We start from the raw sequence: 15553 nt of genomic DNA, 5'->3' as shown, positions 1-15553 counted from the left end.
TGAGGTCTTGCTCTTGCGACTCCTGTGGTGGGCCGGCCGCTGGCACGGTCGCCAGGTGTCCGGTGTTTCCTCCGACACATTGGTGCGGCTGGCTTCCAGGTTAAGCGGTCATTGTGTCAAGAAGCAGTGTGACTTGGTTGGGTCACTTTTTGGGATTTTGCTTATTTTGTAATTATCATTAAATAAAGTAACTGATTAGTTAGCAACACTTGTAATAATCTGGCTAGTTTTTAGAAGTGCTAGTGCAAACAGATTATCAGTTGGCAGTGCATTCAAAAGCATGGGGACGTTAACTAGGAGATGCTGGCCAGGAGATTCTGGACATTGTTAGAAAAAAACGATAACTAACGCCTTTAAACTCAGGTCAAATTAATACTTTATCATTCATAGTGTCCAAGTTTACGGGTAGTTTTCTGTATTGATGCCTCTCTCTTCTCATCTACAGACCTTCCCTTTCCGGCCATGAGAGAGCGCCCTCCCGGCTGTAAGACTGTGTTTGTGGGTGGTCTGCCAGAGAACTCCACTGAGGCGCTCATTGTGGAGGTATTTGGCCAGTTGGGGGAGATCATCGCAATTCGAAAGAGCAAGAAGAACTTCTGCCATATCCGATTTGCCGAAGAGTTCACTGTGGACAGAGCCCTCTTCCTGTCTGGTACATTTCATACGTTTTCTATTAAACTTCAAGCTGTATTGTGGAATAAATGTCTTCACTCTTCAGTCCCAGACCTTAACTATGTTGGTCAATGAGAGGTGTTGTGGAATAAATGGCCCCAGTCTCCAGTCAGACACCTTAACTATGTCAGTCAATGAGGAGACAATGAGAGGTGTTGTGCAATAAATGTCCTCCCTCTTCAGTCAGAGACCTTAACTGCTCTGGGATCGTTCGGGACACTAGCGTCCCACCTCGCAAACAGCCAGTGACATTGCACGGCGCCAAATTAAAAACAACAGAAATCTCATAATTAAAATTTCTCAACCATACAAGTATTTTACACCATTTTAAAGATACACTTCTCGTTAATCCAACCACAGTGTCCGATTTCAAAAAGGCTTTTCGGCGAAAGCAGAACATATCGTTATGTTAGGTCAGCAACTAATCACAGAAAGTATTCAGCCATTTTCCAACCAAAGAGAGGTGTCACAAAAAGCAGAAATATAGTTTAGGTCTGGGACTGAAGAGGGAGGACATTTACTGCACAACACTTCTTGTTGTCTCCTCATTGACCAACTTAGTTAACTATGTCAGTCAATGAGAAGACCACTAGAGGTGTTGTGCAGTAAATGTCCTCCCTCTTCAGTCACAGACCTTAACTCTGTTGATCAATGAGAAGACCACTACAGGTGTTGTGCAGTAAATGTCCTCCCTCTTCAGTCACAGACCTTAACTTCTTGCGTCGAGCCATCCCGGATCCGGTATCGTGACTACAGCCTCAAGCTCATTAACATAACGCAACGTTAACTATTCATGAAAATCGCAAATGAAATGAAATTAATCTATTTGCTCTCAAGCTTAGTCTTTTGTTAACAACACTGTCATCTCAGATTTTCAAAATATGCTTCTCAACCATTGCAAAACAAGCATTTGTGTAACAGTATTGATAGCTAACGTAGCATTTAGCGTAGCATTTAGTGTTAGCATTCAGCAGGCAACATTTACACAAAAAAACAGACAAGCATTCAAATAAAATAATTTACCTTTGAAGAACTTCAGATGTTTTCAATGAGGAGACTCTCAGATAGCAAATGTTCAGTTTTTCCTGAAAGATTATTTGTTTAGGACAAATCGCTCCGTTTTCTGCGTCACGTTTAGCTACGGAAAAAAATCTGTATCCAGGATTGTGTAAATCTATCCGCAAGCTGATTAGCATAACACAACGTTTACTATTCATGAAAATCGCAAATGAAATGAAATTAATTTATTTGCTCTCAAGCTTAGCCTTTTTTTTAACAACACTGTCATCTCAGATTTTCAAAATATGCTTCTCAACCATTGCAAAACAAGCATTTGTGTTACAGTATTGATGGCTAACGACCATTTAGCGTTAGCATTCAGCATGCAACATTTTCCACAAAAACCAGAAAATAATTCAAATAAAATAATTTACCTTTGAAGAACTTCAGATGTTTTCAATGAGGAGACTCTGTTAGATAGCAAATGTTCCGTTTTTTCAAAAAATATTATTTGTGTCGACTAATCGCTCCGTTTTGTTAATCACATTTGGGGAGGGGGGGAAAATATATATATATTAAGTCATTAAAACGCGAACTTTTTCCAAATTAACTCCATAATATCGACAGAAACATGGCAAACCGATGTTTAGAATCAATCCTCAAGGTGTTTTTCACATATCTATCGACGATAAAATCCATCGTGGCATTTTACTTTCTCTTCTGAAGAAATGGAACGCGCATGGACTTACAGATTACGCACACAGGACACCGGGCGGGACACCAGGTAAATGTAGCCTCTTATGGTCAATCTTCCAATGATATGCCTACAAACACGTCACATTGCTGCAGACACCTCGGGGAATAGACAGAAACCGCAGGCTCATTCCTGGCGCATTCACAGCCATATAAGGAGACATTGGAACACAGCGCCTTCAGAATCTGGGGCATTTCCTGTATGAAACTTCATCTTGGTTTCGCCTGTTGCATTAGTTCTGGGGCACTCACAGATAATATCTTTTCAGTTTTGGAGACGTCAGAGTTTTGTCTTTCCAAGGCTGTCAATTCAATGCATAGTCGAGCATCTTTTCGTGACAAAATATTGCGCTTAAAACGGGCACGACTTTTTATCAAATGATGACATAGCGCCCCCATAGGTTGAACAGGTTAACTATGTTGGTCAATGAGAAGACCACTACAGGTGTTGTGCAGTAAATGTCCTCCCTCTTCAGTCACAGACCTTAACTATGTTGGTCAATGAGGAGACCACTAGAGGTGTTGTGCAGTAAATGTCCTCCCTCTCCTAATAGTTCTAAATGAAGGAAATTCATCTCCAGTAGTAGTCCAGTACTAATCTCCAGTAGTAGTCCAGTACTAATCTCCAGTAGTAGTCCAGTACTAACCTCCAGTAGTAGTCCAGTACTAACCTCCAGTAGTAGTCCAGTACTAATCTCCAGTAGCAGTCCAGTACTAACCTCCAGTAGCAGTCCAGTACTAACCTCCAGTAGTAGTCCAGTACTAACCTCCAGTAGTAGTCCAGTACTAACCTCCAGTAGTAGTCCAGTACTAACCTCCAGTCGTAGTCCAGTACTAACCTCCAGTCGTAGTCCAGTACTAATCTCCAGTCGTTGGTAGTCCAGTACTAATCTCCAGTCGTTGGTAGTCCAGTACTAATCTCCAGTCGTTGGTAGTCCAGTACTAATCTCCAGTCGTTGGTAGTCCAGTACTAATCTCCAGTCGTTGGTAGTCCAGTACTAATCTCCAGTCGTTGGTAGTCCAGTACTAATCTCCAGTCGTTGGTAGTCCAGTACTAATCTCCAGTCGTTGGTAGTCCAGTACTAATCTCCAGTCGTTGGTAGTCCAGTACTAATCTCCAGTCGTTGGTAGTCCAGTACTAATCTCCAGTCGTTGGTAGTCCAGTGCTAATCTCCAGTCGTTGGTAGTCCAGTGCTAATCTCCAGTAGTTGGTAGTCCAGTGCTAATAGTAGTCCAGTGCTAACCTTCAGTAGTTGGTAGTCCAGTGCTAATAGTAGTCCAGTGATAACCTTCAGTAGTTGGTAGTCCAGTGCTAATAGTAGTCCAGTGCTAACCTTCAGTAGTTGGTAGTCCAGTGCTAACCCCCTTGAGGTAGTCCAGTGCTAACCTCCAGTAGTTGGTAGTCCAGTGCTAATAGTAGTCCAGTGCTAACCTTCAGTAGTTGGTAGTCCAGTGCTAACCCCCTTGAGGTAGTCCAGTGCTAACCTCCAGTAGTTGGTAGTCCAGTGCTAATAGTAGTCCAGTGCTAACCTCCAGTAGTTGGTAGTCCAGTGCTAATAGTAGTCCAGTGCTAACCTCCAGTAGTTGGTAGTCCAGTGCTAATAGTAGTCCAGTGCTAACCTCCAGTAGTTAGTAGTCCAGTGCTAATAGTAGTCCAGTGCTAACCTCCAGTAGTTAGTAGTCCAGTGCTAATAGTAGTCCAGTACTAATCTCCAGTCGTTGGTTGTCCAGTACTAATCTCCAGTCGTTGGTTGTCCAGTACTAATCTCCAGTCGTTGGTAGTCCAGTACTAATCTCCAGTCGTTGGTAGTCCAGTACTAATCTCCAGTCGTTGGTAGTCCAGTACTAATCTCCAGTGGTTGGTAGTCCACTACTAGTCTCCAGTCGTTGGTAGTCCAGTACTAATCTCCAGTAGTTGGTAGTCCAGTGCTAATAGTAGTCCAGTGCTAACCTTCAGTAGTTGGTAGTCCAGTGCTAATAGTAGTCCAGTGATAACCTTCAGTAGTTGGTAGTCCAGTGCTAACCCCCTTGAGGTAGTCCAGTGCTAACCTCCAGTAGTTAGTAGTCCAGTGCTAATAGTAGTCCAGTGCTAATAGTAGTCCAGTGCTAACCTCCAGTAGTTAGTAGTCCAGTGCTAATAGTAGTCCAGTGCTAACCTCCAGTAGTTAGTAGTCCAGTGCTAATAGTAGTCCAGTGCTAATAGTAGTCCAGTGCTAACCTCCAGTAGTTAGTAGTCCAGTGCTAATAGTAGTCCAGTGCTAATAGTAGTCCAGTACTAATCTCCAGTCGTTGGTAGTCCAGTACTAATCTCCAGTCGTTGGTAGTCCAGTACTAATCTCCAGTCGTTGGTAGTTCAGTACTAATCTCCAGTAGTTGGTAGTCCAGTACTAGTCTCCAGTCGTTGGTAGTCCAGTACTTATCTCCAGTAGTTGGTAGTCCAGTGCTAATAGTAGTCCAGTGATAACCTTCAGTAGTTGGTAGTCCAGTGCTAATAGTAGTCCAGTGATAACCTTCAGTAGTTGGTAGTCCAGTGCTAATAGTAGTCCAGTGCTAACCTTCAGTAGTTGGTAGTCCAGTGCTAATAGTAGTCCAGTGCTAACCTTCAGTAGTTGGTAGTCCAGTGCTAACCCCCTTGAGGTAGTCCAGTGCTAACCTCCAGTAGTTGGTAGTCCAGTGCTAATAGTAGTCCAGTGCTAACCTTCAGTAGTTGGTAGTCCAGTGCTAATAGTAGTCCAGTGCTAACCTTCAGTAGTTGGTAGTCCAGTGCTAACCCCCTTGAGGTAGTCCAGTGCTAACCTCCAGTAGTTGGTAGTCCAGTGCTAACCTCCAGTAGTTAGTAGTCCAGTGCTAACCTCCAGTAGTTAGTAGTCCAGTGCTAACCTCCAGTAGTTAGTAGTCCAGTGCTAACCTCCAGTAGTTAGTAGTCCAGTGCTAACCTCCAGTAGTTAGTAGTCCAGTGCTAACCTCCAGTAGTTAGTAGTCCAGTGCTAACCTCCAGTAGTTAGTAGTCCAGTGCTAATAGTAGTCCAGTGCTAACCTCCAGTAGTTAGTAGTCCAGTGCTAACCTCCAGTAGTTAGTAGTCCAGTGCTAATAGTAGTCCAGTGCTAATAGTAGTCCAGTGCTAACCTCCAGTAGTTAGTAGTCCAGTGCTAATAGTAGTCCAGTGCTAACCTCCAGTAGTTAGTAGTCCAGTGCTAATAGTAGTCCAGTGCTAACCTCCAGTAGTTAGTAGTCCAGTGCTAACCTCCAGTAGTTAGTAGTCCAGTGCTAACCCCCTAGAGGTAGTCCAGTACTAATAATGGTCCAGTGCTAACCTCCAGTAGTTAGTAGTCCAGTGCTAACCTCCAGTACTTAGTAGTCCAGTGCTAACCCCCTAGAGGTAGTCCAGTGCTAATAGTAGTCCAGTGCTAACCTCCAGTAATTAGTCCAGTGCTAACCTCCAGTAGTTAGTCCAGTGCTAACCTCCAGTAGTTAGTTGTCAAGTGCTAACCTCCAGTAGTTAGTAGTCCAGTGCTAATAGTAGTCCAGTGCTAATAGTAGTCCAGTGCTAACCTCCAGTAGTTAGTAGTCCAGTGCTAACCTCCAGTAGTTAGTAGTCCAGTGCTAACCTCCAGTAGTTAGTAGTCAAGTGCTAACCCCCTAGAGGTAGTCCAGTGCTAATAGTAGTCCAGTGCTAACCTCCAGTAGTTAGTAGTCCAGTGCTAATAGTAGTCCAGTGCTAACCCCCTAGAGGTAGTCCAGTCGTTATCTCCAGTACCAGTCCCACTAGTCATGTTGCACCAGGGTCTTTTTTTATCTCCTTTTCCATCAAAGCTTTTATACTCCAGACACATGCCATCTTAAATCTCTCTCTATATGCAAACTAGATACATATATCACAGCCCGACAAAGTACATTTAACACTGGCCTCTACAATAATATCCTATGCATTATTTGTGTGTGTGCTCGTCTGTTTGGTGCATATGTGTGTGCTTGTAGTGGCTGTTTCTCCTGAAACCAGTTTTAACTTTAAGTAGTCACACCAAATCCCCATTACTGAAATGTGTCCGGATTTAATTCTCAGGTCATTGTACTTTAGAAAAATATAAAACACAAAATATGTTGCTGTAGTTTGTCCATAAATCATAATGTTATATTAATAATGTTATAATGCATCATGTGTAAGTAAAACTGTCTGCATTCTTTCTGCCCCCAGGGGGCAGGACGGAGTTTGGGAAAGCCTGATCAAGAGGAGTTGTCCTTAGATTAGCACAAGTTCATTTATTTGCTTTTATGCCTTCAGAATGAGGTTCTTATTCTCAAACACTCCCTTTACCCCACTTGACTTTCTCACATTATGGCAAAAAAAGTATAATTGGGACAAAGTTAAAACTATTACCGTACCAACATGGGGGCATGAATGGCCTTTAGTGATGTGGTCAATTGTTTACTGACTCCTTTTATTTGCAGATTTAGCTAAGGGCTTCTCTTTACCAAAATGGGAACCTTAATATCGGTAATGCTAATTCTAATGTATAGACAATGTGCTGGTAACTTCAATTATTTTCTAGGACCACTGCTTTTACTGGTTTGTATAGATGATTTGTAAAACAGTTTTACAATTGAGTACAGGCTTAACAATTGAGTACAGGCTTAACTGAATGAACAACATAGACAGAATGCAGTGTGGAATTGTATTAAAGAGTTTGGGGTATGGCAAGTGAGATAACATGGGTAAATTGACATGTAAATAGATCCCAAGGTTTAAATCCATTTGCTGACAGGAAAGTCATAATTGTATGAGTTAGCCCGTAGGTTAAACGGCAAGCGTGAGGAATGTGCGTTCTTGTGCCGTGTTTATAGGCTACAAGGTAAATAGGTGAATGACGTTCCACACATGGCAAATAGGAATGTGGAGAAGAACGAGACGCTATGCTGATGATACGTTTGTTTTCATTCATACTACGCCTGTATAATAGGAACCAGAGTGAATTCTGTTATGCTGCTTATTGAAGTTAAACAACCATTCAGACCAGTCTTCCTGATTTGAACATATTATTTGACAGGGTTTGTCAAGAAATATGGGGTGTTTAAACCCCATTTAACTTACTTTGGGCCACAATCTGCAATTTGAGCAAAAAGCAACCCTGCCACTTAAATTAGGATATGGCCCATTTTGACATGTGTACCTGTTTTAGTACTTACTTATACTGTTGTTTGATATCATAAGCCAGTTTTTGGTCCGTATCTCACATATTTAGATACTGTTGCTGTATATGAAAACTGAAATGCTGAATTGTTTCAATGAGCACTTTGTATCATCTGGTAAGTGTCCTCTGTCTCTGTACAACCCTGTGTGGATGAACCAGTGAGAGCTGGTCAAACTTTTAGCTCTTTGCCATTCTCAGTGCAGGTGGTACATAAAGCCCTGAAATCCTTAGATCAGAGAAAGCCTGCAGGTCCTGATCTTTTGGATCCCTGCTTTTTAAATCTGGCAGCTGATTTCATAGCTGAACCACTTACATCTCTGTTCAATCTAACCCTGGAATGTCATGAAAATCTGGAAATCAGCATTTGTCCTACCACTTTTAAAAGGGGGAGATCCAACTCTTTTAAATAATTATAGGCCAATCTCAAAGCTGTCACCCCTGGTGAAAATACTTGAAACCCTTGTGAGTGAACAGCTAAAATAGTTTTTATTTACTAACTCTATTTTATCAATGTACCAATCGGGCTTCAGAAAGAAGCATAGCACAATTACAGCAGCCATGATGGTTTTAAATTATATCACTGAAGCCCTTGATAAAAACAGCACTGTGTCTCACTTTTTATTGATCTCTCTAAGGCTTTTGATATAGTTGATCATGCTATACTAAGGCAGAGATTGTCAAGTGTAGGTCTTTCAGAGCATGCAGTTGCATGGTTTTCTAACTATCTGTCTGATAGAACTGTGCACTCAATTTGATGGGCTTATGTCTGTTAAATTGTCTGTCTTTAATGGTGTGCCCCAAGGCTCTGTACTTGGTCCTCTCTTATTCACTATTTATATAAATGATTTAGACAAAAATGTCCAAAATGTCAACTTCATTTTTATGCTGATGATACTGTTATTTACTGTTGTGCCTCGTCTCTTAGAAAATCTTTCCAGTATTTGCAAACTGCTTTTTATACTGTTCAACATACCTTGTGTCAATTGAAGCTTATCCTCAATACTGACAAAACTAAACTAATGGTGTTTTCTAAAGCAAGAAATAGACCTCTGAACCTTTCACCTATTACTACCTGTCAGGGCAAGGAGATTGAGGTTGTAACTTCATATAAATATATTGGAATTTTAATTGATGATGGCCTCTCTTTTAAATTGCTTATTCAACAACTTACAAAAAAATGTAAGTTGAAATTGGGATTTTATTTTAGGAATAAGGCCTGTTTTCTTTTGAAGCCAGGAGGCTAGTATCAGCTACATTTATGCCTTTACTAGACTATGGGGATATTTTATATATGAATGCTTCCCCTCAGCGTTTGAGATCAATTGACACCCTTTACCATGGCACTTTGAGATTTATTTTAAACTGCAAAACCCTTACGCACCACTGCACTTTGTATACCAGGGTTGGCTGGCCTTCTCTAGTCACTCGTAGGCTCAGTCACTGGTATACTTTTATTTACAAAGACATTTTGGGTTTACTACCTTTTTATTTGGACATTTTTATTGTTCAGAAATGTGGTGGGTACTCTCTTCGTTCACTGGACTTTATCCTGCTAACTGTTCCAAATGTTCGAACTGAATTTGGTAAAAGGGCTTTTATGTACTCTGCGCCATCATCTTGGAACGCCTTACAAAATAATTTTAAACTGGAAGAACTTGTCCCGATTGGTATTTTTAAATCACTGATGAATGATCTTGAGACTGATTCTCTGACCTGTCAATGTTTTTAATTAGCTGTTTTTGATTTTGTTAAACTCTTGTGAATTCTATGGTTTTTACGAGATTACTTGTCGTTTTTCATGTTGTTTGTCTGTAATGTTTGTAATGACTTGGTGCTGCCTATCTTGGCCAGGACGCTCTTGAAAAAGAGATTTTAAATCTTCCTGGTGAATGTGAGTTTTGTGAGACTGACCCGTGTGTGTAGCCGTCTCAAGTGACTTGGCCTAGCTATTATCTTCAGTAAGAATGGATAACTGTCCCATAATTATGTCCACCACCAGTCCCACAGACCACCATTCTAGTTACAGTTTAGTAGTCCATCGACCTAGTGGTCCAGCAGCACAGAGCTCTCCATTCTCCCTATGAAATATTGAATCACATCTGTGAGCCTGAAGCAAAGAGCAGGCCGTGTTCGTGTGAGAGCGTCCGTTTTCACCTAGGGTCATTTGAGTGAATGAGCAGCGATGGAGAGGAGGAGGAGTGAAAGAGACTGAAGAGTGAGATAGCAGAAAGCAGGAGGGAGAGAAAGAGAAACAGAGAAGAGCGGGAGCGAGAGAGCGAGATACAGAGGAAAGATGAGCAGGAGAATGGAGAGAGACATTTGCTTGGGTGTCACTAGAGGACCAATTAGTCTCCAAGTCTTCTCTATGAATTAGTTTAGAGAACAGAAAGGTGTTTACTTCAACCCCACAAAGCTAATTTAGCTGGGATGCAGCTGTGACAGGAACCAACAGATTAAAAAGAGGAGAGCCTCAGAGGGATGGATGGACCGATCGTTTCAACCCAAATAGAGGATGTCAAGAGAGAGATGCAGGTGTCTGATAGAAAGTGGTTTGTGGGTATTTACGGCGCTTTATCGCCCTGCACCTGCCCGTTTAGCAGAGTGAAATGTCACTCGTGATGTTACCAATTGGTTCTAACGCTCTCTCCCCCCTTCTCTCTCTCCCCCCTTCTCTCTCTCTCCCCCTCCTCTCTCTCTCCCCCTCCTATCTCTCTCTTCCTCCTCTCTCTCTCTCTCTCCCCCCTCTCTCTCTCCCCCCCCTCTCTCTCTCCCCCCTCCTCTCTCTCTCCCCCCTCCTCTCTCTCTCTCCCCCTCCTCTCTCTCTCTCTCCCCCCTCTCTCTCTCTCTCTCCCCCTTCTCTCTCCCCCTCTCTCCCCTCCCTCTCTCTCTCCCTCCTCAACCCCCTATCCTCTCCCTCCAGGCTACCGTATGCGTCTGGGCTCCAGTACAGACAAGAAGGACACAGGGCGGCTCCATGTGGACTTTGCCCAGGCCAGAGACGACTTGTATGAGTGGGAGTGTCGTCAGCGCCTGTATGCCAGAGAGGAGAGACACCGCAGAAGGATGGAGGAGGACCGTTTCAGACCCCCCTCCCCTCCACCCATCGTCCATTACTCAGACCACGAGTGTAGCCTGCTGGGCGACAAGATCAAAGGTGGGGCTACACACTCACACAAAATAGAGATATAGAAATGTTTACACATTCACACAAAATAGAGATATAGAAAAGTTTACACACACACAGCACACAGACACACACAGTACAGAGAGAGACACGCAGAGAATAAAAACACATGGACACACACAGAATACAAAACTCACACATTATCAATGTGGTGGAAATTCTACCTTTAACTAATGAGGAGAGGCTAAATCAATAATCAATCAAGGTATTACTTTTATCAAAAACCTATTATAATGAGGCTGGTTGACCCTGCCCACGCAGGTGAGATGGAGTGAGAGCCTCCTGTACAAAGAGTACAGGATCATTTATATAGTCCAGCTACCCCATGCAAGCATCTGCAAAACACGTGACCCTATGTGTGTGTGAGGGGAGACAACTGGGTGAAAAGGTTGCCTCAGTCTGTTGTAACTGAGTGAGAGCAACAGGGGCCAGAATGACAGGAAGTCAATCCAGACATACTTCCTCTAACAGTAGCTCTACAGTTCCCCAAAGTTGGGCAAGCAAGCACTTTTGACTGTCGGGCCAGATGTTGTATGGTTGTACTGGTCACGCACGCACGTGCACATGTATCTTTGGCCCAGAAACAGGCTCCAGACAGAACAATAGCTCTGTTACTGGTGTGCAGGATATAACCTTTAGTCTGTCTCCGATCAAGAGGAACCAGTCAGTTTCTGTCAATCTTGGCTGAGTGGCCAGACATCATGAGGTCATTCTACACACAGTCAGGACAGGCCTCTATTAATGCACGCACACACTTTTCTATCCTATATATGTTAGTTTATATGACAATCTCAAACCCAAAATCCAGGCTTAAACACAGATGTTTTAGTACACAAGTATTAGTAAGGTTTAACTTCGAAATGCCCTCACATCAAGCTGATCAACCGGTACACAATGTACAGTGTTCCACTGTGGTCCTCCTCTGGGTTTGATTTGGTTGACAAATCCTCCTGACACATGTCTATATGTCTGAATCTGTCTCTGGGTTTAAAGAAGCTGTAGACTCAAAAGCCCCATCTTCTCTGAGGCTTAAATTGTGATTCTGTACTTTCTCAAAGGCAGATACCATGTTTATGTTTCTGTGTGTATGAAGGAAGTTTGGTAGTTTCACGAGCCAATGCTAAGTACAAAAATGGCCCTTTAATCTGTTTGTGTGCATGCATTCGTGCTTGTGTATTTATATGCTTAAAGATGGAGTGTAAAGCATGTCCCCACTGCTGAAGGACATAAATATCCCCTCCCACAACTTGTACAACTTAGACTTCTGAATGTGAGGATTCCAGTGGAAAGAAGCTCAACGTCATGTTTTGTGAATTAGGTTGGCAGACAGGTAGCCTCACTGCCATCTCAACCCAAACACCTTGAGAAGTTCTCCAGGGTAGCCTAGCGGTTAAGAGCGTTGGACTAGTAACTGGAAGGTTGCAAGTTCAAACCCCCGAGCTGACAAGGTACAAATCTGTCGTTCTGCCCCTGAACAGGCAGTTAATCCACTGTTCCTAGGCCGTCATTGAAAATAAGAATTTGTTCTTAACTGACTTGCCTAGTTAAATAAAGGTACAATTTTAAAATATTAACTGCTACACAGAGCAGTGGCCATGTAATGAATGTGGCTTCTCTACTTTCAGTTTAGCTGAGAAGCTGCTACATGAGAAAATGAGCTGCCAGGCAGTACTTTTAGTAACCACACATCTCTTCAACACATTCCTGTGCTTTTACTATATGTGGGTTTTGTGAATCTTAGGGACCTCCTCAAAATTGGTTTCTTTGATAAGCCATTTAGCCCCCTCCCTGTATAGATTCATTGAAAGATATGTTTTTCACTGTGTCCCAAATGGCACCCAATCCCTATATAGTGCACTAATTTAAACTAGAGCCCTGATCAAAAGTAGTGCACTCTATAGGGGAAAGGGTGCCTTTTTGGATGCAACTTCCATACAGCAGATGAACTCTCATTTTGTCCAGATGTTATATTTTATTGGGCCCTGGTCATTGTTAGATATTGTGTGTGTATTGATAATGGACCTGTAGTTTGGTAGGGAGGACTAGTGACTGTGGAGAGCCTGGAAACCTACATCTTTCTATAGATAGACTAACACCTCAGGGACCTCTGGTTATGACACCTTAATGTTTTCACCTTAAATAAATCAAAAGCCCTCTCGATCTTAGTGTGTGAACATGTACACAGAGTAGACAAAACATTAAGAACATGTATTTCCATACAATAGACTGACCAGGTGAATCAAATCAAAGTTTATTTGTGATGTGCGCCAAATACAACAGGTGTAGACCTTACAGTGAAATGCTTACTTACAGGCTCTAACCAATAGTGCAAAAACGGTATTAGGTGAACAATAGATACGTAAAGAAATAAAAACAACAGTAAAAAGACTGTGAAAAACAGTAGCGAGGCTATATATAGTAGAGAGGCTACATACAGACACCGGTTAGTCGGGCTGATTGAGGTAGTATGTACATATAGATATGGTTAAAGTGACTATGCATGATTGAGGTAGTATGTTCATATAGATATGGTTAAAGTGACTATGCATGATTGAGGTAGTATGTACATATAGATATGGTTAAAGTGACTATGCATGATTGAGGTAGTATGTACATATAGATATGGTTAAAGTGACTATGCATGATTGAGGTAGTATGTTCATATAGATATGGTTAAAGTGACTATGCATGATTGAGGTAGTATGTACATATAGATATGGTTAAAGTGACTATGCATGATTGAGGTAGTATGTACATATAGATATGGTTAAAGTGACTATGCATGATTGAGGTAGTATGTTCATATAGATATGGTTAAAGTGACTATGCATGATTGAGGTAGTATGTTCATGCATAGATATGGTTAAAGTGACTATGCATGATTGAGGTAGTATGTTCATATAGATATGGTTAAAGTGACTATGCATGATTGAGGTAGTATGTTCATGTAGATATGGTTAAAGTGACTATGCATGATTGAGGTAGTATGTTCATGTATATATGGTTAAAGTGACTATGCATGATTGAGGTAGTATGTTCATGTAGATATGGTTAAAGTGACTATGCATGATTGAGGTAGTATGTTCATGTAGATATGGTTAAAGTGACTATGCATGATTGAGGTAGTATGTACATGTAGATATAGTTAAAGTGACTATGCATGATTGAGGTAGTATGTTCATGTAGATATGGTTAAAGTGACTATGCATGATTGAGGTAGTATGTTCATATAGATATGGTTAAAGTGACTGTGCATGATTGAGGTAGTATGTTCATGTAGATATGGTTAAAGTGACTATGCATGGTTGAGGTAGTATGTTCATGTAGATATGGTTAAAGTGACTATGCATGATTGAGGTAGTATGTACATAAAGATATGGTTAAAGTGACTATGCATGATTGAGGTAGCATTTACATAAATATATGGTTAAAGTGACTATGCATGATTGAGGTAGTATGTACATAAAGATATGGTTAAAGTGACTATGCATGATTGAGGTAGTATGTACATGTAGATATGGTTAAAGTGACTATGCATGATTGAGGTAGCATGTACATGTAGATATGGTTAAAGTGACTATGCATGATTGAGGTAGTATGTACATGTAGATATGGTTAAAGTGACTATGCATGATTGAGGTAGTATGTTCATGTAGATATGGTTAAAGTGACTATGCATGATTGAGGTAGTATGTTCATGTAGATATGGTTAAAGTGACTATGCATGATTGAGGTAGTATGTTCATGTAGATATGGTTAAAGTGACTATGCATGATTGAGGTAGTATGTACATAAAGATATGGTTAAAGTGACTATGCATGATTGAGGTAGTATTTACATAAAGATATGGTTAAAGTGACTATGCATGATTGAGGTAGTATGTACATAAAGATATGGTTAAAGTGACTATGCATGATTGAGGTAGTATGTACATAAAGATATGGTTAAAGTGACTATGCATGATTAGGTGCATGTACATTAGATATGGTTAAAGTGTATGTTCATGTAGATATGGTTAAAGTGACTATGCATGATTGAGGTAGTATGTTCATGTAGATATGGTTAAAGTGACTATGCATGATTGAGGTAGTATGTTCATGTAGATATGGTTAAAGTGACTATGCATGATTGAGGTAGTATGTTCATGTAGATATGGTTAAAGTGACTATGCATGATTGAGATAGTATGTACATAAAGATATGGTTAAAGTGACTATGCATGATTGAGGTAGTATGTTGAGGTAGTATGTTCATGTAGATATGGTTAAAGTGACTATGCATGATTGAGGTAGTATGTTCATGTAGATAGGGGTCCTGTGTAGCTCAGTTGGTAGAGCATGGCGCTTGTAACGCCAGGGTAGTGGGTTCGATCCCCGGGACCACCCATACGTAGAATGTATGCACACATGACTGTAAGTCGCTTTGGATAAAAGCGTCTGCTAAATGGCATATATTATGGTTAAAGTGACTATGCATGATTGAAGTAGTATGTTCATGTAGATATGGTTAAAGTGACTATGCATGATTGAGGTAGTATGTTCATATAGATATGGTTAAAGTGACTCTGCATGATTGAGGTAGTATGTTCATGTAGATATGGTTAAAGTGACTATGCATGATTGAGGTAGTATGTTCATGTAGATATGGTTAAAGTGACTATGCATATATGATGAACAGAGAGTAGCAGAAGCGTAAAGAGGTGAATCCAGGTGAAAGATTTGATCCCTTATTGATATCACTTGTTAAATCCACTTCA

At 41.2% G+C, this 15553-nt stretch overlaps 1 protein-coding gene across 3 annotated transcripts in view; it reads left to right on the top strand.

Moving 5' to 3' along the window:
• The window catches only part of LOC123993582 (ecto-NOX disulfide-thiol exchanger 2-like), a 345502-nt gene that overhangs the window by 285619 nt on the left and 44330 nt on the right, over positions 1-15553 (top strand). For all 3 annotated transcript variants that reach the window (XM_046295899.1, XM_046295898.1, XM_046295900.1), the window contains 2 exons: positions 446-652; positions 10535-10768. In XM_046295899.1, the coding sequence (XP_046151855.1) occupies positions 446-652; positions 10535-10768 (441 nt within the window). The remainder of the gene's footprint in view (positions 1-445; positions 653-10534; positions 10769-15553) is intronic.

Source organism: Oncorhynchus gorbuscha, linkage group LG13, assembly GCF_021184085.1.
Source record: "Oncorhynchus gorbuscha isolate QuinsamMale2020 ecotype Even-year linkage group LG13, OgorEven_v1.0, whole genome shotgun sequence".
NCBI classification, from domain to species: Eukaryota; Metazoa; Chordata; class Actinopteri; order Salmoniformes; family Salmonidae; genus Oncorhynchus; species Oncorhynchus gorbuscha.
Note: the sequence above shows the minus strand (reverse complement) of the source record. Positions and strands in the feature narration are given on the sequence as shown.